At 41.2% G+C, this 26,226-nt stretch overlaps 1 protein-coding gene across 3 annotated transcripts in view; it reads right to left on the reverse strand.

The window, feature by feature from the left end:
- Plcb1 (phospholipase C beta 1) overlaps positions 1 to 26,226 on the reverse strand; it is a 675,692-nt gene that overhangs the window by 70,248 nt on the left and 579,218 nt on the right. For 2 of the 3 annotated variants that reach the window (XM_050132272.1, XM_050132255.1), the window contains 4 exons: positions 17,381 to 17,457; positions 17,189 to 17,278; positions 16,311 to 16,368; positions 15,605 to 15,691 (listed from right to left, as the gene is read on the reverse strand). In XM_050132272.1, the coding sequence (XP_049988229.1) occupies positions 15,605 to 15,691; positions 16,311 to 16,368; positions 17,189 to 17,278; positions 17,381 to 17,457 (312 nt within the window). Of the gene's footprint in view, positions 1 to 2,825; positions 2,944 to 15,604; positions 15,692 to 16,310; positions 16,369 to 17,188; positions 17,279 to 17,380; positions 17,458 to 26,226 lie in introns of all 3 variants that reach the window. The other variant, XM_050132262.1, reaches the window with a different exon arrangement.

Here is a 26,226-nt window from a genome sequence, read left to right on the forward strand (position 1 = left end):
AAACAGAAGCTGTAAGGATTAGAAGTCTGGTCTACCCATTCAGCGCCACCCATTGAGCTCAGCTAATATCACTTTTTCATCAGTGAAGGAAGTGTGCACTCACCGTTCTAAAAACATGGACCTCAGCTATCGCATACCCGTACACTAGGGACCCACCTTTTCCATATCATAGGCATGAGAGTTGTATGTCCTACTAGCTCTAATTAATTTGCTCATTTTCAATTGCTGTATATAAGTAGAAATGCTTAGTAAAAAATAAGAAACATTTTGGGGAAATTAAAATTGGAACAAAAATGACTATATACTCTTACATAAGAATAATTTGTATTTTTTTAACTATACAATACTATAATTAGCTTTTTTTCTGGTTTAGCAGTGAGACCTATTTTCCACGAAAAGCGTGAGGTTGGTTTATTTTTACATCACCCCTGCCTCTGAGCAGCTTAGGGGAGCGAAGTACCAATGTGATTAAAGATATCTTTTTGGAAGTCCAGGTACTATGGGAATACTCTTTTCAAAGATACATCATTTTGGCTTTTTTTGTGTGTTTACTTTGGTTGATTGTTTTGTTGTTCTGCGCCAAGCAGGAAGCGCAGTTGTTAATCTGAAGGGAATAAAGTTGTTAATGGGGCGGCAATAAGCCCAACACAACACTAGGACAAAATGTAACATGTGTAGTCTCTGCATTTGCTTTGAAAACAATCCTGTATTCTTTGGGCCACTGTCATTTGTATCTTTCGAGAGAATCCAGAGTTCTAGTCATTGCACAGAATGCCTCACAGCGGCTCTCAAAACAAAGCCAGTGAGATGCTCAGCTTTAAGGCACTGGATGCCAAGGCTTGATCCAAGTTTGAACCCTGGGACCCACAGGGTGGAAGCAAAGAACCAACTCCTGCAAGCTGTCCTCTGACCGACCTCCACCCGTGTGCTGTGGTACCTTCCCTCCACAAAAAGAAATAAGCCACCAGGCAGCAGCAAACTAACCAAAAAGACGACTTAACATTCAGATCCAAATGAGGAGGGCGTTTCCAAACTTCCCCTGTGGCTCAAGGTACAAGATGGAAATCAGTATAAGCCAACCCTCCTCCTCCTTTTCTCCAGGAATGAGCTTTATCACAGGTCCCAGAGTTGTCACTGATGAGAGGAGGTCAGAAATCATGACGAGGCTGTAACTTTGCTCTCAAATGCTCTTTTTCTCTCCTCTTCCTCTTCCTCCTCCTCCTCCCTCTACCTTTCCCCCCTTTCACTCACCAAGAGAAAAATAATGATATCAATGGGCCAAGCGTATGGTTAGTTAAAAAACATAATCCAAGTATGGAGGCAGCTTACAGGCTTTTCCATATGCTGAAGACAGGATGTAGGAATGTTCTAGAACCCCGACAGTCACATCATGGTCCCAGGGAATGTGAATGTCTACTCATTGAACGGGAGGGCCGACCAGAAGAACAGATTCTTCTACCCAACTAGACCTCTTGGATCAGGATGTGTACTTAATAAGATGCCCAAGTAATCCACAGACCCCTGAAGATTTAGCTGGCACTGAGCAACTGGTGAAGAGGGCCTGCAGGGACTTACCTCCCTCCCTCAGGAAGGAGTTGCTTGCAGCCATTTTTGGACATGCTTCTATACTATGTTACATCACAGGCCAACAAATATTTCAAGAAAAAATATTTTCAGTTTCACTGTAAAACTCTATTTTTGTTACATCAGAAAAGCATCTTGCTATTAAGAAAACATTGTTCTATTTTGAAATACATTTTATTTTTTAATCTTTTAATTCCTTACCACAGTATCTTCATGGAATATAGTATAATATTTCAGTACAGCATACAGCATGTACGGATCGGGATAGGGTGATGGGTACACCCATCACCTCAAACATATAGCATGGTGTGTGTGTGTGTGTGTGTGTGTGTGTGTGTGTGTGTGTGTGAAGAGGGAGGGAGAGCGAGAGTGTGTGTGTGCACATGTGTACTGAACACATTCAAAATCCTCCCTACTAATTATTTTCCAGTGCACAATAAGATGTTGTCAGCCATAATTAGCAGGGCTATTGTGCAGTTAGAAATTGACCTTTTTTTTTTTTCTCTAATCACAAGGATGTCTCATGTCTCCTTCCAAACACACACACTCTGGAATGGCACAGACCAGTTTTCAGATTAGTGTAAAGAATGCAATGAATTGTCACAACACAGCTGCAAGCGCAAGTCCCCAGTCAAAGTTCAGGTTTGCAGTCTGCTCCAGTCGCCAGCTGATAACCCAGTATTCCTACTGCAGGGGTGTGATCTAGTGCTCTTGCTTCCACAGGACCAGGTTCATGACCTGTCCTCTTAACTCCAAATGTTGTGGGATCGTAAAATCAACTTTGCTGAATTTTTAGAAGGAACACTATGGTGCTGAGTAGAATGGACTAAGATGATTCCCGGAGAGACTCCCTTTTAATTTGGGGCTGTGAGGAAAGGGGGACAGTGAGAGTCACCCGAAAATACACTTCCAAAGTGGGAAGAACAGATGAAGAGCAAGAAAAGAAAAAGTAAGATTAAAAAGGGAAGCCAATTTTGTAAACCAGAAGCAGAAGGAAGAAAGAGGAAGAAGAACGAAGAAAAGGGAGTTTATGTGCACGGGAAAGAACGCAAAGATGCAGAAATCAACACCAGAGGAGTACAGGAAAGGCCAAGGAAGCCATCCCAGATGTGCCGGAAATTCCACAGGAACTAGATGAGACTGTGGAGGAGGGAGGACCAGCTAGGCAGGCCCACACTGCCTGCACAGGGGATGGCCACACACCACCCTTCTCTCAAAGGGGCCCTCCCATCCAGTCCTACCTGGCTAGAAGGACGGCGCTCACCACTTGAGAGCTTGAGGGTTGGGGGGAGTAATGTTGGGGGGAACAGAGGGATCCTCATGGCAAGTTTCCGACAACACTGAGGAGGAGCCTTCCCCCTGTGTGGAGAAAAAGGGAGGCTGTCATTTCTATGGCAAGGAAATGGCTTTCTGAGTCACCTGGTGTTTCAAATGTAGGTCTGGGTGGTCCCTTGATGTGCCATCTGAAATAGCAGTGTAACACCCCCCACCGCCACCCCTCAGCACCTGCAGGGCAGCACAGGACCCAGCTGGCTACCAATGCCCTGGCACTGCTAATTGACTTCCTGACTCTTCCCCATCCTCTCCTGGGATGAGATGCTGGATGTGAGGGCAACTTTGTGTGTCCCATCCGCCAAGAGACCCGAGAAAAGATGATGTTGATTGACAGCTGTTCAGTGGGACGAGGCAGCCCAGCGAGTGGAGTTTTAATGCTCTACTTGCGTCCCCAAAGAGAGACTGTTTTAAAACCAAGTCAATTTAATTATTCTTCCACGTACATAAAATAATTCAAAACTCTTTCCTGGAACTCCCTTCAGCAGCATTTATATGTGACGACCATGGTGGCCCCCGAGTCAAGCAGCATGCAAATTTATGTGTTATTCTATATCAAACAAGTGAAAATATTTACTGAGCAGCAAGAATAGGGCAAGCATTATTCCTGGGTTTCTGGAGTGCAGTGCATGGGCATCATCAAATAGAAGTGGAGAAAACAAACAGAAGGATCGCTTGTCCCCTGGCGGCTAACACCCTACTGGGGAAAGACAACCAGACTTAGAAAAAGAAATCTGACTGAATAGTAGACTAGGAGAAAATAAGATCAGAAATGGAAGTTGGTGGTAGTGTGCAAATTTAAGATTTTTTTCTTAACCTTCTTTATGTATGGGTGTTTTACCTTCATGTATGACTGTGCATCACATATGTGCCAAGTGACCACAGAGGCCAGCAGAATGTGCTGAGTTTGTAACTAGAGTTACAAACAGCTCTGAACTACCATGTGGGTGCTGGGATTTGAACCTGGGTCCTCTGGAAGAGCAGCAAATATTCTTAACAACCTCTCCAATCCTGCCAGGTCCCAAATTTAAACAGAGTGATCGTGGAACACCTCCTCAAGATCTCTGATTTGACTTGAAATACATGCGAGAGTTGCTCAATAAACACTTGGAGTATGAGATCCAGTCTAATCAGGGCCCAAGCTGGGACTGGCTGGCTTGTTGGGGCTCAGTAAAAAAGTCAGAATGGCCGAACGGTGGTAGATCCATATGGAAATGAAGAATGGATACAGAATGAAAGGGTTGGATCTTGCGAGCATTTATTGTGAGAGAGACAGAGGCCGTCACAAAACCTTGAAGAGAGAAGTGACTTCATTTAAAGGCTGACTCTGGCTGCCAGGCTAGGGATAGGCTGTGACTGGACACCCAGCAATATAATGTGTATAATGGGAAACCATGATAAGCCCAGGTGAGATGGTTGTCGTGATTTTGGCTAGGGTGGGTGCAGTGAAGAAGTACTTGACGTCTTAATACGTTAGATTTCAAATTCTAGGGTTTTCTGATTCTGTCGTAGGGAAAGAGCAATAAGTAAAAATGCTGTGTGAACCTTGCGGATGGAAACGTCAAAACTTCCTTATCAGAATCAAGGATTCAACTAATGATTGAATAAATTCAGGAGGCTTGTGCCCACTGATCTTTGCTGCTCACATAAGAAGTATGAATGCGACTCCCACGGCTGGCTGACTACACTGACACCCCAGAGGCCATAACCCAAGAAACAGAGAAAGGAACTCTCACGGTTAGCCGCTCTGCTCCTGTGCCGGGCAGAAGTTTGTACAATTTTCTTAGCACAGGGCCCTGCACTGGCCCTTTAATGACAGCCTTTCCTTTGGTCAAAAACTCACAGTTTGAGTTACCAAGGATTTCAAGAGTTCTGAGATAGACTCTTGGGATGAATGGTTAAATATGTATCTCGATTTGAGTTTCACCATTTTCCCCCTTAAAACGCCAAAGGCTTGAGTAAAATCATGCAATAGTTTTCAGATATCAACTATACTTTTATATATTTTGCTTTAGATGTGTTTAACATGTATGTATTGGTAATTTTCATTATCCCTTTTACCCCAAAAAAGGACTCAAAAATTAGAGATATATTGAGATTTTAAAATCCAATTAATAGTAGAAAAAATGCAGGCAAAGATGCATGGTGGCATGAACACAGGAGAGGAAGCTGAAAGGGGCCCAAAGCTCCTGTCCCTGAGTGTGCAGGTTTTCGTGTATGTGTATGTGGAAAGATGGAATACCTCTCAGTCAATGGCCGACGCTAAACAGGGACTTAGTGAGAAGACTTAGAACAATAACTCAAGACCATCTCCTTAGCAGGTAGAAAGGATTCCACTGGAGTCTCTGACATAATTCATTATAACTAATTGCATATTCCCACATCATCTCATTACCAGGAAGGGAAAATCCGGAAAAGAAGGAAGAAAGGAAGTTACCTGGGGAGAGAAAGGGAGGAAGCATCAACTGCCCCCGAGTGAATCTATGCTACAGCTTTGTTTAAACTTCAAATCCATCATGTTTTAGAAGTCAGCTGGTAACAGGAATCTGTGAAGCAGCCCAGCACACACCATCTTAAGGGGTAGCCGCTTCACAGGCAGAGATTGGTCAATACGTTTCTGTCATAATCACATAGTCAAATTTTCCAAGAGACCTTGAAAATATATAAACACGAAAGTTTCTGACTTGTGCACAGCATGGGCAGCTATGCACATTACCTCCAAAGAGAGTGAGGGGAACGGCTAAAGCCGTTTATGTTTTCAGTTCCAGAGAGCCGAAGGGTCGCTGAGGATCGGCAGTGGTTTTAAAACATAGGCAATGGGGATGTTCTATCGGGAAGTCATCAAGGCCAGCTGGCCTGGGTATAAAAAGCCTGGGATAAAACCGGACTCGCTGAACATAGCGGACAATGAGGACTACTGAGAACTCAAGAACAACGGCAATGGGTTTTTGATCCTACTGCACATAATGGCTTTGTGGGAGCATAGGCAGTTTGGATGCTCACCTTACTAGACCTGGATGGAGGTGGGTGGTCCTTGGACTTCCCACAGGGCAGGGAACCCTGATTGCTCTTTGGGCTGACGAGGGAGGGGAAATTAATTGGGGGAGGGGAAGGGAAATGGGAGGCGGTGGCGGGGAAGAGACAGAAATCTTTAATAAATAAATAAAAATAAAATAAAACATAGGCATCTGTGACAGCAACCGCGGGCTCTTTGGTGACTTGGCTTCAGACAAATATCTGTCTAGACTCAAACCTACTTGCGTGTCTTTCCTACTTTCTGCCTGCATTAGCTGGGGAAAACAGCTTTGTAAGACTGCATGGAGCTCAACTCTATACTGAGCGAGTCAGTTCCCCATCAGGCACAAGCAGTTTCCCGCAGACGTTGCATCTCTGTGGAAATGGAACTAACCCAGACATTAAAGAATTAAACACTGCTATGATGGACATTTTGTCTCAAGAATTGGATAGAGTTGGGTTGCTTAGGCTGTCTCTCCCACTGAAAGCAGAAACAATTAGGATTTGATTTTAAAACTATCTTCTTTAGAAAACACTTAATCTTAAGGAATGACCAGGCCCAACTGAAAGGAACAAGGTACCCAAGCAACTGAAATCCAAATGCATTGCATTGCCCCCGTGGGCTCTTGTTCAAAGTGAAGCATTTGGATTCCTCTCTGGAAACTTTGAAGGGTGAAGAGCCTGTACCCCAAATCTGAGTCCTCTCCAGAGTCAGGAAAGTCACAGGGAATTCTCCCCACAATAGCTATGGCCTCCAGACCATTGACTCGACAATAACCCAAATAGAACTTCTAGAAAGAAAGGAAAGTACACAGCTTAAGAGTTAAAACTAGTGGATGAGCAGGGTAGAGCCAGTGCATCAGAAAGACAGTCAGGGAAAAGCAAAAGCAAAAACAAAACTGTCCACAGGGAAGTACAGAATAAAAAAGATGAAAAATAATCCTAAGTTCAGAAGGGGGTAAAAATAAAGTCTATTTTGTTCATGTGTGTGTACACTAGTATGAGGGCAGACACATGCATGCAGACATATGTACAAACATGCACACAGAATGAAATCCTAGAAGTGAAGGAAAACATTAACTAGAAGCCACGGTTTGCTGATGTGACAGCTGTTAGTTCTGATTAAGCAGATGAAGCTCTGTGTCTGGCCATTGCAAACACACAGATACATTTTAGAGTTATCTGTCTGGCCACTTCAAATACACAGATACATTTATAAAGTTATCTATATGATCATTTCAAACACAGAGATACATTAGTGTTATCTGTCTGGCCATTTCAAAGACATAGATACATTATAGAGTTAGCTGTCTGGTCATTTCAAACACACAGATGCATTATGGAGTTATCTGTCTGACCACTTCAAACACAGAGATACATTATAGAGTTATCTGTCTGGCCATTTCAAACACACAGATACATTATGGAGTTATTTGTCTGGCTACTTCAAACACACAGATACATTATAGAGTTATCTGTCTGGCCATTTCAAACACACAGATACATTATGAAATTATCTTGTTTGGCCACTTAAAACATACAGATACATTATAAAGTTGTCTTTCTGGCCATTTCAAACACTGAGATATGTTAAAGTTATCTGTCTGGATACCTCAAACGCAGATACCTTTTAGGCTTATCTGTCTGGCTGACCATTTCAAACACACAGTTACATTATGGAAACACGTATAAGATAAAAGGAAAAAGTATAAATGATGTCAAAGGGGAGAAATACAAACCATGTCTAAAAACTACACTAACACTTAATTACACTACAGGAAGGCAGCAGAATTTTATCCCCAATGAGCTTCCAGAAAGTAACTTACAACACAAAATTCTACACCCAGTGAAAATGTCACTGCAGAAGGAAGGCAATATGGATTCTTGTGCACACATTTTGAACTAAAGAATGTCTGACAAAGAAGGCTGTGAGCCTGTAGATGAAAATGACTGAGCATTGATAGCAAGGCAAACACTAGTCTCATCTCTTGTGAGTTTAAGCATCTTTATGATCATCTCATGCCATTATCATTGTCAGTGTCTTCCTCCCTCAAGGACATCTAAAAACTGGAGGACACAGTATGAAATTAGGTCGAAACTTCTGTCAAGCCTTTGCTCTCATTGAAAGAACCACTCCTTGAGTACCAGTGAGGTGTATTACTAACACTTTTTGCTAGTTTTACTGTATTTTAGAGTAGTGACCAGAGACACTGATGCTTTTTCATTAAAATTTATTTTAATTTTAAGAAGTCTTTATGATCACAATAGATTTCAAAAGTAAATTGAGATGGAACAGAGAGAGTCAAAAATGGTCCTGATAGCCTAGTATCTTCCTTAAGGAAAATAAACACATGTCAGTTTTATATTCCAGAAAAATAAAGGATAATCATATTTGTTTTCTAAGGACACATTCTGTGCATAGATACAAAATGAAAAATAATTTCATATAGAACAGATAAAACCAAACCACTATGTGGGTTAATCAAAATTTGACAATGAGGAAGGCATGGCCCAAAGGCAGCTGGCTCCCACTAAGGAGTTTGCATTCCCAAAAGGGGTTTTAATTGATACTGGCAGGGAAAATTCATGCTTATCCATCAAATGACAAAGATGAAAGGAGGTATACATGAATTCATTGAAGAAAGGTTTAACTTTAGATCCCCAGGTCAAGCCTTTCCCCTGTGAATACCAGGTCAAATGTCGGCTGCATCCAGGCCTCTATCTCAGAGATGTCATTATCTAGATGAGCCACTCACAGAGATGTCAGAGGAGGAACGAAGAAAATCAATCTATCTTCCCCTCATTGAGAAAAGAAAGAGAGAGGCAGTGGTTCCACGATGAGATGCTCTTCGGGAATAAAGGAAAATGCCCTAAAGCTTCTTGGAATTCTCTCTTGATGAAGAGCTAAATTAAAGCGGAAAACCTATGGCCTAAGAAATACCGAAGACAAATTAATGTCAGAGAAAGAAGAAATTATGAATTTATCGACTGTTTTATGAGGTCAGGCAGACAGTTCATTAAAAAGTCTTGCCAAAAGATGATTCCTTTTTCGAAAGCCAGTAGCCTCAGAGTGATCAATACACACTGGGATATCTGCAAAAGATTGAGGGCAACGTGCTGGAATAAGCCTCTTTCAAACGCTCAGGAATAAGAGCAGAAGGGTCCTCTGCATCGATATAACTTGTAGCTTAAGTCGACACGGGCAGTGGCTGCCCGGTAGTTGTAGCTGAGCTCTTGACTTGCTTCCAACATGTTTTGTATGCACTAATTCTTTCTTACTGGTTTGGCAAACCCAGGTACAGAAATCCCAAGGAAACCAATTATGTCACTGAGTTGGAAGCTTGAGCAGTGTTCTTGCAAGCATCTGACGGATGCTGTGGTTGAATTTTGCAATAATTCATATCTTAGACACAATCGAAGACATACATTTAAGGGCTCAGTGAAGCAGTTGACTGCCAGAAAAGACATCTGAATATTTCTCAAAGAACTGAGAACTCCATAGAAAAAGAGCAGAACATCACCTTTTAAAATGTCTACTGTCTGTAACTTAATAAGTCTCAGTGGGACTCAGGTAAGCAATGGACAACTTGATCTGTCAAATCGAGGGTCAAAATATTTGTTTGTTGTATAAATTGCCTTTAAGGATCAAACAGCTCTTTTTTTTTTTTTCAGTGCTCTCAAAAGTTGCGCGTCAATGGAACAGACTCACTGTACTTCTTTATAATGGGAATAAAAGTGAGTTCTGTCTACCAAAGGTGTCTGCTACTAGTCACACGTGGGGCAGTCCAAACTAAGCTTTTCCACGGGGGGCCACCATATGCCCCCGGCAAATAGGAATGGGAAACTGAAGATGCTGTTTCTGATTAACTATACTCTACTTCGATTGCTCTGGTGCATGCGGACTTGGGTTCATTGGGTGCCTGAGTTTGCTGCTGAGTGAAGGCTCCACAAAGCTCCACTTTGTACAAACCTTCAAGGCAGTTTGCTCTCTTCTGGGCCAGGGAAATGCCTTGCCATTGAAGGACTGTTGGCTTTCATCCATTGGTTAAATTTCTTGTCTTAACTTTCCTTTGACTTTTAAAAGACAAGAATGTGTTTATCAGCAAGGAAGAACATTATGCAGATAAGTCTAGAGTTCAGAACATTTCAAAATCATAGATTAGGATAAAAGAGGGCCAACCGAAGGGCTTTCTCTATGTTCAGGCCATGAGTGTGGACACTGCCATGTGACGTTATTACATAAATGAAGGGGGAGTGAATTCATATATTCAGTAAGATGCTGAAAGGCATTGAAGATGAGGAGAGATGTCATCTAGTGATATTTTTGCTATAAGCAAATGACTATGCATTAGCAGGTTCTATTAGAAATGTTTTCTGTCCCTGTTTTGAGAAGACTGCTGGTCTCCAGATCTTAGAGTGAACTCTGGGTGTGTTTTCACGGGAAGGATGCCAGCTCTCCAGTTCTTTGTCATCGACTCAGGACAGTTCACAAATTCTTGATGTCATAAAGCCACTCTGCCTTGTCTTTAGGCTTACTGAATGGAACCTGACTCCGTGGACCTGCTTTAGAGCAACTATTGATCGTTTTCATTTCCTCCAGTTTTTCCTCTTCTGTGGCTGCTCTTATTAATTTTGTTCACATCGATGTCAAGCTCCAAAGCCCTCCCAGGAGTGCACTCCAGAGGGATGATTTCAAAGGCAGTACTCTTCTATTTCTGGTCCACACCCCACAATCACAGAGCACCGAGGTCTGCTCAGGAACCCTGGTCTCTCCTAACCTACCCTTGCTGTTGTGGGCTTCAGTTCCCAGCTCACATTTGATCTAGCCATTCCCCTCTATTGCTCATTACTGCTGATTGCAAGTCTGGATCAGGAGTGTCTCCAGATGCCCACGAATAAAAGCTCGGTCTATGGCTCAAGTGCTCCAAGAAGTTGGTAGAACCTTTAAGAAGGGACACAGGACTGAGCATGGTACCTTATACACCTATAGTCAGTAATGAGGAAGCTGAGGCAGGAGGGCTGCTGTCACTGGGCTGTATAATGAGCTTGTCTTAATTTTTTTTTTTAAAAAAAGTGTATCTATTGGGAAGAAAGGAGCTCACTGGGAATTTGCCCTTGAAAAGTACATTGAGATTTTGATTTATTCTCTGTGTTTCAGCTCTTGTTGCTAAGCATAAACACAATTCCTCTACCATGTTCTATCTCCATGACCTGGTGTGCTACTATAGGCCCAATGCAACAGGGTCAGACAATGTGACTCTAAAACCTCTGAGCTCATGAGCCAACATAAACCTCTTTCCCCATTGAGCTGATGATTTCAGGCATTGGGTGGCAGAGGTGGAACACGGACTAAAGTTCCTCCCTCCTTTATTAGCATTTTCTTTCATTTGCTTCGTTTCTTATGAGTTCACGTGACTTTTTGTATTGTTTTGATGGAGACAGTGTCTTACATAGATGGCTTGTAGCCAAGGGTGACCTATAAAAGCTCCTGATCCTCCTGCCTCCTCCTGCCAAGTGCTAGGATTATAGATGTGGGCTAACACGGCTGACTTCACATGCGATTTCTCATTTTATTATCGTAGTAATGGCTCTGAAAACACATTCTTAAGCTTCAAAGGACACCCTTAAGTATATGATTTGGCTTGACATGGAACCAACAACCTTCAAAGGCTACCTTCAAATCCACTCACAACACGATGACCCTAAGAAGAGCGTCACAGACGAAAGAGCAAATTTATCTTGGCTCCTAGTCACACTAAGCAAGAAAGACAAGGGAATGACTAAGAATTCCTAGGAACACTTTAGATCTTTCCGAAGAAGCCAAGGAAGGAGAAACGAAAGCCTCTATGTACACAGCTGTAACACAAAGCCCTGATTACTGGGTATTCAGTATTCGCTGAGAAAGCTTCAATTGTGTGTAGGCTTCTGGTGACCATAGCACCAAGAAGCTGAACTCCCTCTGTTAGTATCCAGGCACACCTTGGCCCTGCCCCTTCGGCACAGTCACCCCTCAGCTTATGGCAATAAGTTTCACTGTACACAGTGCAAAGGTCCCTTTAAGAGACAAGCTCCAGCTGGGTAGTGGTGGCGCATGCCTTTAATCCCAACACTCAGGAGGCAAAGGCAGGCAGACCTCTGTGAGTTTGGGGCCAGACTGATCTACAAGAGCTAGTTCCAGGACAAGCTCCAAAGCTACAGCGAAACCTAGTCTTGAAAAAAAAAAAAACAAAAACAAAAACAAAAAAAAAAAAAACAGGAGACAAACTCTGCCCATTCCAGGCAAGTTGGTCTCAGTCTCTGTTCTCCCCTCTGCTCTTCTTTTCTCTTCTCCTCCCCCTCTGTCCCTCTCTCATTCTCTCTTCCCTCCCTTTTAATGAAGCTCCATACTTAAGCTCTCTCTTTTGAATGGTTCTACATAAGATGATGATGCAGGAGCTTTAGCATCCAGCTTGTCGTTGACTTTATAACCTGAGGACAGCAAGCATCAACGCTGAAATTCTAAAACTGCTGGTTCTCAGAGAGGTTGCTGAGCCACTAAACTAGCTGCCTGTCTCTAGAACTGGCTACCCATCCCTAGAAGCAGTCAGCTCTCCCTAGAAATGCCTACCCATCCCCAGAACCACTTATTTCAGTTTGAATGAGGAGTGTCCCCCACAGATTCATGCATCTGAACACTTGTTCCCCAACTGGTAACACTGTTTGGGTAGATTATGGAACTTTTAGGACAAAGAGCCTTTCTGGTGGAAGGACATCACTGGGAGTAACCTCTGAGGGCTTAAAGCCTCAACCTACTTCCTGTTCTCTCTTCTCTGCTTCCTGCCTGTGGATGAAGATAGACTCAGTCAGCTTTCTGCTTCAGCCACATGCTGCCCTGTCTCTTTTGCCATTATGTGCACTCTCTCTCTGTCTCTCTGAAATGGTAAGCCAAAATAAATTCTTCTGTAAATTGCTTTTGTTCATGGTGTTTTATCATATTAGAAAAATAGCTAATATAGTATTTACAGTATTCTTAGAACTGTCCCTCCATCCTTAGAATTGTGACACTACTTAATCAGTAATAGAGTCCGTTATTAAGCTGTTACTGTTTATGTTCAGTATTTATTTATTTACTTAGCTAAAAATGTGGTCTCAATATATCACCCAGGTGAGCCACGATCTCCCCGTCTTCCTGCCTCCATCCCCCAAGTTAATGGGATTATATATGCATGTGAGCATGCTCATCAGGTTTAATTTGATTATCTGCAAAATTGCACTTGGGCAGCTAAATTGACAAAGGTCATTGGTCGTTTTAGTGTTTGGTTGTATCCAGTGAAGAAGATTTAAGGTGCTTTAATAGCCACTTCCTTAATTTGATTTTAATCATGATGACTAGAACAGCCACATGTGTGGTGCTACATGTCCACACTCCCAGCACTGCAACACATGCACACACCACACACACACACACACACACACACACACACTGAGGGCTATGGAGAGAGCTCAGTCAGTAATGTGGTTGCCTAATAAACATGAGGACAGAAGTTGAATATGCACAACTTAACACACATAAAACAAATCTATGCGTGCTACCATGACCTTGAAATGGTAAGTTTCAGGCTAGTGTGAGACTCAGGCTAGTGTGAGACCCTGTCTCAAACAATAAACATGGATAGCACCTAAGGAATTATGCTCTGGCCTCCACATGCACATGGGCACCTACACACATATAAATGGACATACATAGAATATCTATGAAATACGCGTTGCATTTTATCTCTGACTGAAATATTTTACCATGTTGAACCAACACCCACACTCAAAAGCAAAACAAAACTGAAAGGAAGAGTAGCTGTCAGAAGGGCTCTTAGAGGTCTAAAACTGGCTGGAAACTCATTCTAAACACATTTCATTAAATCAGGATACAAAGAGATGACAAATCCATCGTTAGATGCTGACCTGGACAATGTATGCGTCTGACTAATTCATATTTTTCTTAAATTTTAGTCAAATCTGGATCTGCTATTTGAATACCTGAGCACTTAAGTAAGATAGATTCTGCAAAGAAAATACAGTGCCCCCTCCCCCAATACACCCTGAAGTGCCAAAATGCCAACCTTAACCTGACACTTAATGTCTTCAGCTCATGGGGTCCTCAGCATCCTTACTCTTGTGCCTTGGGGCCATTTTTTAAGCAAAAAAGGGTCACAAACACTGTGACAGCAGATAGCAGATAGAACCTGATGTCAGAGAGGACTGCTGTGTGGCCTTGTGGACAGAGGGACGGTACTCCACCGGAGTGGCCGAGACAGTGCTTTGAGGGGTCATCAGCTGCTCAGAAAGTTGTGCAATTCCAAGTCGTCGTCATGCTCTGTTCACTCCATGAATTTCCCACTTAATATTTTTAGCCCATGAATGACTGGGGACAGCTCAAGGAAAAGGAGACTAGAAATCCAAAGGGAGACTTCCATGTGGCAATTGCTAAAGCTATGTAAACCGTATCCCACTGTATTAGCATAAACAGCCCGAGAAGCTGGCTAAGCTTTTCTGAATTGTATATTTGCAGGAGAAACCTAAGAATTAACAATACACAAAGTAGCTCTCAATTCTTGCTTGAGGATTTATATGGCTAAGCCTGAAATCTTTAGAAATAACAAGTATCAAGTGACTATCATATTCAATAAACATGAAGGCTAGAGAACATAAATAACTCTGAGAATATATTTAGATTTAGCCATGAGTAATCACTCTGAAGCCAACCAGGGAACAATACACACAAATAAATAAACCTAACACTTGAGCTTTGCAGACTCAATAAGCACTTAGGTGCAATGATAGTACTTTCGAGAAGCTGTGTTTTTAACTCTAGCTTAAAAGGAGGGGAAACCTAAAAAGCACATTCTTTTTTTTTTTTTTAAACAGAGAAAAACATTCACCAAGAAATGAAAATAGACAGTATATACTAGACCTGAATACTGCTGGCTAAACCACAAAAACTTGATTTACAGATAGTTCATTCAACTTGATGTCCATAGACAACTAATTTCAACAAGCCGAAAGCACAACCCGCTCTGATTTATTGTTTTGGATTGAACCCAGGACCTCATGCATGCCAAGCACTCTTAGTACCACTGAGCTACATTCTAAGCTACAGTAAAAATTTAAAGGACCACACTGATGAGCTGTTGCTATCTGGGGGGGAGGGGGCAAGGAAATTTCTTTCTTTCTTTCTTTCTTTCTTTCTTTCTTTCTTTCTTTCTTTCTTTCTTTCTTTCTTTCTTTCTGTTTTGTTTGTTTCCTGGTTTATGGAAGATTTTGTTGGGTCAAGATCAGGGTGATCTTAGTGAAGGGTGTCCTCTGCTGGGCAAAGTCTGACGTTACAGCATCACAAGATGAAGTTGCTTGGTCAGAGGAAAGATACTTTTGCCTGAGCCACATATCAGACTACCTGAAACCAAACTCCATGGAGAGGGTTCTGCACACTCATATTTTTTAGACAGTGCCAGTTGGTGGCAAACACTTGCAGAATATTGTTGTACTTTTACTACCACAAGAAATGAGGAGTTTCTCACATAAGGAAGACCTGAGAAGCTGTGTGAGGTACTTACATAAACCAGGAGATTTTATTTTTCCTGAATAGAAAACAAACAAACCAGGTGTGTATAAACAGTCAGGGTTATTTAGCTCCATTTACCTTGGGCTTCTCCTCTAGGATCTGCTGGCGGATCTCCTTGTGTTTCTCCACAAGCTTTTCTTGTCTTTTACTTTGTGCTTCCTCTAACTATAAGAAAGTTACCAGAAGAAAAGAGTCATATTAGAAAACTAGCAAAAAACAAAACAAAGAAAAAAACCAATAAAGCCTTCATGCATGCTACAAGAAACAAAACAAAACAACAACAATTTAAAAAAAAACAAAGTTTTTCAAGTCTATGGTATCAATGATTTGGTCTTTTGGGAAAGACTTGCCCTCTGAAGCTAGGTAAGGGGAACCCAAGGAAGAGCAGTTTGGTGATGGATAGACACATGTTTTTGTAAATGCCTGAAAATTTCCACAACACAAACTTTCTAAAAGCCTAGGGAACAGATCTAGATGTGGATGTCACTTTATCACAGGTAACAATGAAAGACCTTTTGGGAAATGTCCTTTGGTGTCACATTTTTGAGGGTTCCCAACTTGGGTAGTGACTCCTCCCCATCCCTTTTTTATAGTCTTTTTATTTAGGTCTTTTATATGTATGAGTCTCAATAGCCAGAGCATTGCGCTTTTAGGGACTATCACAAAACAGCTGGATGCTGGTGACAAGTAGACAAGGAGGCACAGCTCTCCTCTCCACAGCTCACAACAAGCCTGGCGACTGTTCTTGTGGCATTTGCAAAGGAGACAGGGTGAACAGACATACCCTCTTGATGTACTGCACCACCTCCTGGATGTACGACCGGATCATCTCTGTCTTCTCCCTAAATTGAAATGAGCCAGAGATCATTAAACCAACCCTCCTGGAACTTCTATGATTTTACGGTCATTGTATAGCTGTTGAAAAAAAAAAGTCCAACCTGTAAGTGGGGGTGGGTGGTGCTGTGTCTCCCTAGGCATAGGCCCTGTTTTTCTTAGATGCTCCTAAGGTTGTCTAACAACTTGAGAAATGAGAATTTAGCCATTTCCCAAATGAGATCACTTTCCTTCTTTTTTTTAATGAAAGTCCTGGAGTGCCCCTGTAAAAACCTTACAATGGAAATTGTAGCGGTTTTAATGATAATGGCCTCCATAGGTTCATCCATAGGCTTAGTCACCAGAGAATGAAAATCTTTCATAAGATTAGAAGGATTAGGAGGTGTGGCTTTGTTGGAGGAAGTGTGTCCTCGCTGGGAGTGGGCTTTGAGGTTTCAAAAGCTCGAGCTTGGGGGTCTCCCTCTCTGATACCCTCTCCCTCTCCATCTTCCTTCCCCATCACTCCCCTCTCTCTTGCCAACTTGCCAATCAAGATAGAGCTCTCAGCTGCTGCTCCATCACCTTGAGTGAAGCCTTGCTCCTGCTATGATGATAATGGACTAACCCTCTGAAACTGTAAGCAAGCCCCCAATTCTTCCTCTTATAAAAGTTGCCTTGGCCATGGTGTCTCTTCACAGCAGTAGAACAGTTACTAAGGCAGGGATCATGTGGAAGATTAATTAGCAGAGCAGCTTTACGAAGGGGCCTTTGGTTAAGACACTTGTTCTCTGCCAGAGAAGAATAGCTGCTTCACCATTCCAGTTAGGGAGGGGGGTACTTTCCACTTACTCTTCCATCTGGCTTTTGTCTTTGGACTTGGCTTCTGTTATCTTCTCCTGCCTCTTTTTATCCATTTTCTTCTTTAATTCCTTCTTCTCTCTGAAGTTACAATAGGGGGAAAAAATCAGACAAACCGAATAGCAATCTGTAGTTCACGCATTCAGGTTTATTCAGGCCAAGTGAGAGGGGATGAAGGCTTACTTCTCGCAGATCTCCTTGAGCTTCTTGAGCTGGTTGTTCTGACACTCCTCGGCAACATCTGTCAACTTCTGAATAAGCTGGGGAGAGAAAAAAAAAAACAGTTTGATGTTTTCTAGGATCACAGATCCAGGTGCCAATCCCTGTTCTTCCCACGCCAAACACTAGCATGCGGAGTTAGACAGTCTGCAGTGGACACGGACCTGCTGTAAGAGTAACCAGAGTCTAACTCTGGCAACGAGGGCATGGTTTTAAAGGATCACATTATCTGTTTGCAGTTTTCTTTGCTTGTTTGTTTGTTAATAAGAAATCCTTTTGATTTTCTTCTTTAATTGAATTGAATTCACTAGATTTTCATTCCAGTTCCTGTAGCATGGCTCAGTGCAAACTCAGGTAACACTGTGGACCTAAGCTCCTACTTATACTCTGTATATACAGGCTGGGGATATAAAGTAGAGGTAATAAGCTTTAAAGGTATGATTTTGGCCAAAGCTCTACACCTTTTCTGAACCAATGTTTTCTTGGTTATAAACCAGGTCATTGCTACATTTATCTCTGGTAGGTAGTGTGCCTATATGACATTAATGGAAGTTATAATCAGCAGTGTAGAATTCTGTGTTTCTGGCTATATTTTTTTGTTCTTGTTGACTTGCTTTGAGGATGACATCTGTTACCCATCTCAGAAACTGATGTAATGACCTTGGCGGGGTGAGGGGAGTAACTTCAGTAGACACAAAGAAGACCAGGAATGCTTTTCTGTGTCCTTGTTGAAGCTTGGGTTGTGTCAGTGCAATAACTGCGTTGTTTTACATCCATTTCTTTATCAAACCAAGATTCGAGACAGAAGCAATTATATCTTTGTATTCTTAATTCTCCACATGGCTCTCAACATTTAGTACATGCTCAATGAACACTTGTCAATTACAGGGAAGTAAATTTTTATATCAATCAACCCTCATCCTTTATTCCACATCAAGAGTCTGTGGAACCTGAGGTGGCGGTAGCAACAGACCTAAACCCTTTCACTTTAGCATAAAGTATATGGCATGGACTTTCTGCCAGAGGCCCTACTGTTATTTCCAAGGTGAAGATTTTCTTCCCCAAAATATACAGAGCAAGATGAACTGACTAGCATTACATAAGTAGTATCTATCAAGTAACAAGTCAGTCATCCCTCAAGATCCTGGAGGATTGGAGGATTGGTCTTGAAGCCTCTGGCATTTATCCAAATCCATGGATGCCTTATGCTAAATGCTGTAACACTTGTTGTAATATCCTATACCCTTCTGTGTACTTTAAATCATTCTTAATGTTTATCATATCTAGAGCACTCTAAATGTTGTAAAATAAATTCAGACAGCCTCCACCACCTGGGGAATTCACCTCTGTCTGGTATTGTTCTCAATTGTGGTTTCAGAAGTTGTTTTTAAAAGTCCCTTGAGCTGGGGAATGATGGCACATGCCTTTAATCCCAGCACTTGGGAGACAGAGGCAGGCAAATCTCTGTGAGTTCGAGGCCAGCCTGGTCTACAGAGTGAGTTCCAAGACATCCAGTGCTACAAAGGGAAACCTTGTCTTGAACACACACTCACCACACACACACACACACACACACACACACACACACACACCACATCACACACTCCCCAAGAGGACTCAGTAGGTAGAACTCTTGCTCTGTTAGCATTAGGATCTGTGTTCTAATATCCAGCACCCATACTAAAAGGCAGGCATGGTCATTCCCATCTGTAACCCCAGCATTGATTTCAGAGGCTTAGAGAGATCCATGTTCATTATGATAAACTGAAAGTTGGAACATTTATTGTGATGTCAGTTAGATCTGAAGAGCTATCAAGGAGAATATGGCCCACAGAATGCCTGTTTCATCATTCAGAAGAGAATGCCTCAGCATGGCTGCCACAGTTGAGGAAATCATGCTCCAATTGGTGCCATTTATCAAATTGTTCAGATGTAAAATACTGCTTTCCCCCCTAGGGATTCATGCAAAGTATCTGCATTGTAGTATGTAATCTCATGTGATATGTATATGTAATCTCATGATTACATCTCAAACTTATGGGCACATATATCCATGGATGGTCAGGAAGATGACTTCTCATTAAGCTGTATAATTTTGATATATAGGAAATATACTAGAATATGCTTCATAACTAAGTCTATTGTCCCATGAGGACTTTAAATTACTTAAAAGCCTACATTGTTCCTTTTACTCAGACTAACACAGGCAAACAATTTCTCCTCTGTCTGAGACAAGCTACACACAATTAGCTCATTTTCACCTCAGAGCAAGTTCAAACTAGACTGAATGTTTCTGTAATGTATCATAAGTAAAAACTTCACAAAGATGTACAAGGTCAGAGTTGAAAATATCTAACCAAGGTTATTAACACAAAGCAATCTAAAAAAAAATCATGTCAATCCTTTGTTTACTAAGTCTGGCTGATAAAAACCTGTGTCTCACAGCTTGTCTCACCCGGACTGTGCCCCCAACCTTTGATCACAGCCTCACACCAGAAACCTTGAAAGCTTTCATTGTCATGGTAAATGGCTCAGCTCCTCATCATTTGGACAAGGAATATACTATAACCAATGAGATGCAGTTCTTGCAACTTTTTCCCCCAATGCCCCAAATCCCCTGTAAAAAAAATGTATTTAAGCTAGGTAAACAGAGAAGCAAGGAAGAATTAAAACAAGGGAGAACTAGAAAGAATTTGAACTTAAAAGAAAATTAGAGGACAAAACAATCAGGACCAGAACAGCACATATGTGAGTTTATTCCATACCCCTTAGATTAAAAAAAACCCTCAAGCTCAGTTTCGCTTTGCTGTGGACTTCTTCCTCAAACCCTGCAGGTGGCCTTGAAAAGCTGGACTTTCAGGCTACATTACCTCAACATCTGCTTACATTTTCTGTTTCTTCCTACCTATTATCCTCACCCTTAGCAGTTTAGCAATCAGCCAACAAAGCCACAGAACTAGAGATGCCTGCGCTTTCCATCTACTCAGTTCTAACATTTACTTTAATTTGGGTAAAGTTCTTAAACATGGCTATACCAAAGTCCCCCAAGATTCCGACGTTTTGTCCTCAGATCCTGTGAACTTGGTTTTTGTTGTTCCCAATTCTTATTCCCACTTCATCCGCTTCCACTGTGTGGGAAACTATTCATTTCAGTCCAAACTCAACAAGTATTGATCAAGCATCTACTTATAGTCCTGGCACTGCTCTAGAAGTCTGGCTCATGACTCATCTGAATTGATCTTGCTATCATGTGTCCTATGATCAGCAGCTACAGCAGGGCAAGGACACACATTAGAAATGAAAACTCACAGGCCCTCCCCTAGACCAATAATTCAGGCTCTGCACTTCCTCAAGATTCTCAGGACAAAATGTGCACCTTGGAATTTGAGAAGCCTTGTCTAGATTATTGAGGAAGATGGTGACACCATTAAAGAAGTCATTTCAGTTTGTCTGGCTTCTATCTCAAGGTCTTTGGAACTTTGTGTTCTCTTCTTTATCCCAAATTCAATGTCCTCATCTCTGTTAACCAGCGTGGTTTAGAAAGCTCTGGGAAAATACACACAATTCCTGACAGACCATATACCATATCATAGGTCCTTAATTTGGTTTGTCTTTTTTGCCCAAATTACATCTTTTTTTTTTTTTTTACTTCCCCTCGTGTCTTCTCTACCTGTGGGCATATTTGAGTTTCACCCCATGTTCATCTGTGAAATGTCCTGTCTGGATGGGATGAACTATTTTGTGCAAAAACACATTTCTATCTACCCTCCCTGAACCATGCTCTTTTACTCACCCTTTGTTCTATTTCTAAATCGGATAAGAGCATCCACGTGATGCTTCATACCTTTAATCCCAGCAATTTGAAGACAGAGAATCAGTCATTCAAGGTCAGCCTGGCTTTGTGAGGCTTTGGCTCACCAAACAAAACACAAGGCAAACAAATAAACAAAACAAATCAAGAAAGACAAGTGATTCCCACACTGCAGTAGCCCCCTTCTCACCCCCTTCAACCTTAACACCAATTGTGGTTTTGTTTGTTTGTTTGCTTGTTTGTTTTGTCAACTTGACACCAGCTGGAGTCACCTGGGAAAAAGGAATCCCAATTGAGGAAATGCCTTGATCGGATTGGTCTGTAGGCAAGTGTGTAGGGTATTTTCTTGATTAATGATTGATGTGAGAGGGTCCAGCCCACTGTGGGCAGTGCTGCCCCTGCTCAGTGAAAACTGAGCAAGCAAGTAAGCAGCATTCTTCCATGTATCTCCTTCAATTCCTGCTTCCAGGTTCCTGCTCTGAGTTCTTGCCCTGGCTTCCCTCAATGAACCATGACTTGGGACATGGAAGTCAAAGAAATAAGTCCTTTCTTTCTCCAGTTTCCTTTTTTTTTTTTTTTTTAAATCACAGCAATAGAAAGCAAGTTAAAACACTGCCTTAATTCTGCTTCAAATACTGGAATTTATCTCATCTTTCATTAAGATTTTAGGAACTTTCTTTGTTGCTGAACTTATGGCTCATTTCTCAGAATTGTAGTTATTTCATAGATCCCTAAATTTTCCTGGTTCACAGAACCTTTAGAAACTCAGTGATGTTTGGTTCCAATGATACCTTTAGGGAAAAGAAACCAAAAAAAAAAAAAAAAAAAAAAACCAACCAAACAAAAACAAAAAAAAAGAACAATTGCTATAAGGTCCAAACAACTTAATGCTAGTAATTTGCATAAGATTCCTAGCAGATGTTCCTGTTTCTATAAAAAATAAAAAAGCTACCTCAAAATGTCTCTGTGAGTTTGGTATTGGGCCTTGGGATACATTTTGGGAATAATTACTTTAAACTTCATTGAACTGGCAACTCCTCTCACACAGAAATCTCGTCTTCATTTTCAACAGGAATTACCACAGCTATGCCTCTTTCAGCTTTCTTAGGGGCTTCAGTTCAGTGAACTGATCAACCTTAGCTGTGAGTGCTTCTGCCTCCCCACCTCAGCATCTGCAGAAGCAAGCTGAGGCTTCCTCTCTTCTCAGAGACAAGGCTTCCCCTTTGGATCAGGCACTGTTATTCAGCTCAGAAGTGCACAAGGCCTTTCCTATCCTCTTGGGTACTTTCAACAAACACCCACCAAATCATAGACATCTGGGAATCCCTCCGCATCACACAGCTTTCTGCTAACAAGAATCCTTTTTGCACACGTCTGCAAACTGTACTCTCTACCTTGCAAGCACTTCTTCCATGACTGTAGTCCCTCTTTGGCTTTTCTACTCCAGCCCAGATACTTTTCCTTCTTAAATGTCTCCAAGACTTGACTGGACCTGTCTCCCCAGATATATTTTTCGACTCATAGTTTGTCCCCAGACCTGTCTGCATAGACTTTTGTGCACACCTTTTTTTCATATTATTTTACCCTTTCAGTGATACTCCCATGTGAACAAGACAGCACAAACAAGGATCACTCCCGGGATTGTAGAGCTGCCTTGGATTATATTGCTCTGCCTCAACCATTCTTATTTCTATTTGCAGTTTGTCTAATTAAGTTCCAGGGAGCAGCATGAGCACTGTCTGTCACAACTTTGTCAGCAGTGCCTAGAAATGGGATGATTGTATGTGCATACACAACGGGTCTCTTTCCCACCTCGTTGAGTAGGTTTGGGCCCATCTGTGCCTTCTCATCCAGCACTGTTTCTCTTAGAAGCACTTACTTTGCTTTCTGACTCATGTTTGGCTCCCATGGGAACTGCTCTATACTTCAGCCTCCATCCTTTTGCCAAAGTAATTAATCCAGAAGTTCATGGATCTAATCATAACATATGGGACTTCACTAAGGTAGCAAGGCTGGCAGATCATATGATCTGAGCAGACCTCTTTCCTAAGATTTGTCTACAGGTCTATGGAGAAATAAATGAAAACCATGTCTTGTCCACCATTTTGAATAAGAATGATACCAAGACTAGCCGGAAACAACAGAGAAAGGGGGGACAGGAGTGGGGACGATCGCATGAGGACTACAGGCAGTACAATAGGTTGTCTCTGGATGGATCTCTGTCAACTCCCTTCTTATATATGCACAATACATTTACATGATTTATCCTCTTCATTTTTTTCTACTATATATTATTACTCAAGTTAGCCTGCTGTAAGTTCCTATTTCTTGCAATCTGGAGAAACCTGACAAAAACAAACAACAGCAAAAAGCCCTACCAATGTATACACTGCTACCAATATAAGGTGAAGGAACTTGAGTTTTGGTGCAAAGTTTTCATTGCGTGAGATGTGGACACATGACCTTGAGAAGTGGTTTTCATAGTAACAGAAGCACATTTTAAAAGCTCACTTTTGAAGCACTAACCTAGGGGCAGAGGACATTAACTTTTTGAGTTAAGTGCATATTAGCTACAAGCCTCCCCAGGAATGGACAATTATAGGTAGCAATGGAACAAAGATTTAGAGTTCTACAGAATGAACCTAGAGTGCAGAGGGTAATCTGGAATTCTGCAAATAATATTTAATTTTAACTTTTGATTAATTTTTTTCCTTAAAGTAATACACATCTTTTTTAGTTAGTTTGTTTGTTTACTATTCATGAAAGTCTCTTGGATAAACATCTAAACCATTTGAAGAATCAAAAAACAAAAACCAAACCACACAAAAATAAAGTAAAGCCCCAGAGAATAGAATTTCACGCTTATTTCCAACTCTGAACTAAATTTGAATTTGTTTAGTCACTGGAGGAAGAGAAAATTTTTTCCACAGAAGAAAATAATTCCCTGGTGCTAAATCAAAGAGGATAAAAGATGTGTGGACAGAAATGATCATATTTATAGTCTCTCTGAGAGAGATGGCTTTGGGAAATAGAAAAACATCCAGCGTCAACATGAAGCATGTTCCCTTCCTCTTTCACTAACTCCCTGAGAAGTATTGTCTCTTTCATCAGTTCCTCCTGAGGGTCAAAGCCCTTCAAGTCAAAGCCCTCTAATCAAATCCCCTCTAGTCAAAGCCCCACTAGTCAAGGCCCCTCTAGTGAGTTTTCACTGTGAACTGGTCAACTTCTACAAAGAAGAAATTTACAATGTGTGTTAATTATTTAGTGATCCAATGACCAAACACAACATGACAATTTAAAGACATGGTAGATATTGACTCTGGGGAGTCATGTCCCGTGAAGTTGAAAAATCTTCATTTCTGCATTCAGCAGTTCCTTGTTGAACATCTAGGGCATCACATACAGTCTGGCTTTGAGCAAAGCCCTGTCCAAACAGAGCTGACTTTCTCTATAATTTTGTTCTCTTCTCAGAGAAGAAAATTTTAGATGAAAAGGTAGCCATCTTGATTATTCTTTAACATGGTCTTTCATACCTACGCAATCACTTATTTTTATTTTCCATAACTAAAGTTAATGTATACCTACTTACTTGGGTATAAATGTTTTGGTGTTGTTTATTGCAGTTCTCAGAAGCAAAACCAGGTACTCACACATGACAAGCAAGTGATCTACCACCGAACCAGACCTAGAGCCTCAGTTTGAACTTTAAAATATCTACATGATCCTTAGATTAAGTTTCTGTTATTCAGAAAGAAATAAAATTGAAAATCTGGCCAACACTTACATTCACTGTAAAGAATTTCCTTCGACAAACTCCCAGCATTTTAAATTATTCTTTGCTCTGAAATTATGCCATAGTAAGAGCCTTCTTCAGCTTCTGTTACCCTTCTGTGAGGCTTTAAGTTACAACCCTTGGAAACTATTTACAAACCAGTAAGTTGGATGCAAAGAGCTGTAGTATTTTACAGCCTAAGTGACACATGATGGATTGTATCACTGCAGCTCTTTGGGCTTTATGATTTGAAAGCCTCAGTGGCTACTTACTTCAGAATAAATTAAATAAATACTAGTTGCTTAAATAGCCATCATTGCACCTAGAGGTTTTCCAATAATTAGCAATGTGAGTCTGACAAGAGGAGATGACATTTGTCTTGTTTGTAACTTGCTCATGAATCATGGCTTCTATGGTCCATTTGGATGGCAGGCCCAGAGGAGCTGCCCCATGGAGATAAACATCATGTCCATCATTCCTTTTCTAAATGCGAAACATATCATTTCAGCCTTCTTCATTTGCCAGATGAAATGCAATATTTCCTGCAATTCTAGGCTGCTTGCATTCTATGGAATTTTCCTGACACCAGAATGTCTTCCTCCTCAAGCTGCTTTATGTCGACACAAACAAAGCTATTCCCTGATTTGCCTTTGGGTTTTGTTGTTCATTGTCATTTTCTTTAATGTTTCCTAAATAGTCATTAGCATCATTTAAAATACATTAAGACAAGACAATATACAGTGTGCATGAATAAGAAGACAAGCCAAGGTTGAAAAAATCTGTTGCTTTAAACTAAACATTGTAATTATTATTTTAATATCTCTGGGAGGTGAGTCATTCCTACATTCTATGATATAAGAGAAACTAGAGAAACTAACATCCTAGTCAAAGGAGATTTTCTAAGAATTCTTCTATAATCCTCTTGTTTTAGAAGCAGTGATACAGACATCAAGAGATAAAATAGTTTTATCAAATGTTTCATATGTGAAAACATAAGCCATTTCTCCTTTTCTTGATCCTGCACAAATTATCTTTGGTAAAGAACTATCACCATATTCTAGACACTTGGTTAAATTTCCATGGATTGTTCTATTAAATCTAACACGCCAACTCTGAGAGATGTCCCCACATTGTGCAAATCTAAAATTATCTCAGATTCTATGCCTTTTTGATGTGGGATTTCCCTCTGCATGCTGTGAATACCATTGGTTAATAAAGAAACTGCTT

Source organism: Alexandromys fortis, unplaced genomic scaffold (genome assembly GCF_014885135.2).
Source record: "Alexandromys fortis isolate MF-2015 unplaced genomic scaffold, M_Fortis_MF-2015_v1.1 scaffold_6, whole genome shotgun sequence".
NCBI lineage: Eukaryota > Metazoa > Chordata > Mammalia > Rodentia > Cricetidae > Alexandromys > Alexandromys fortis.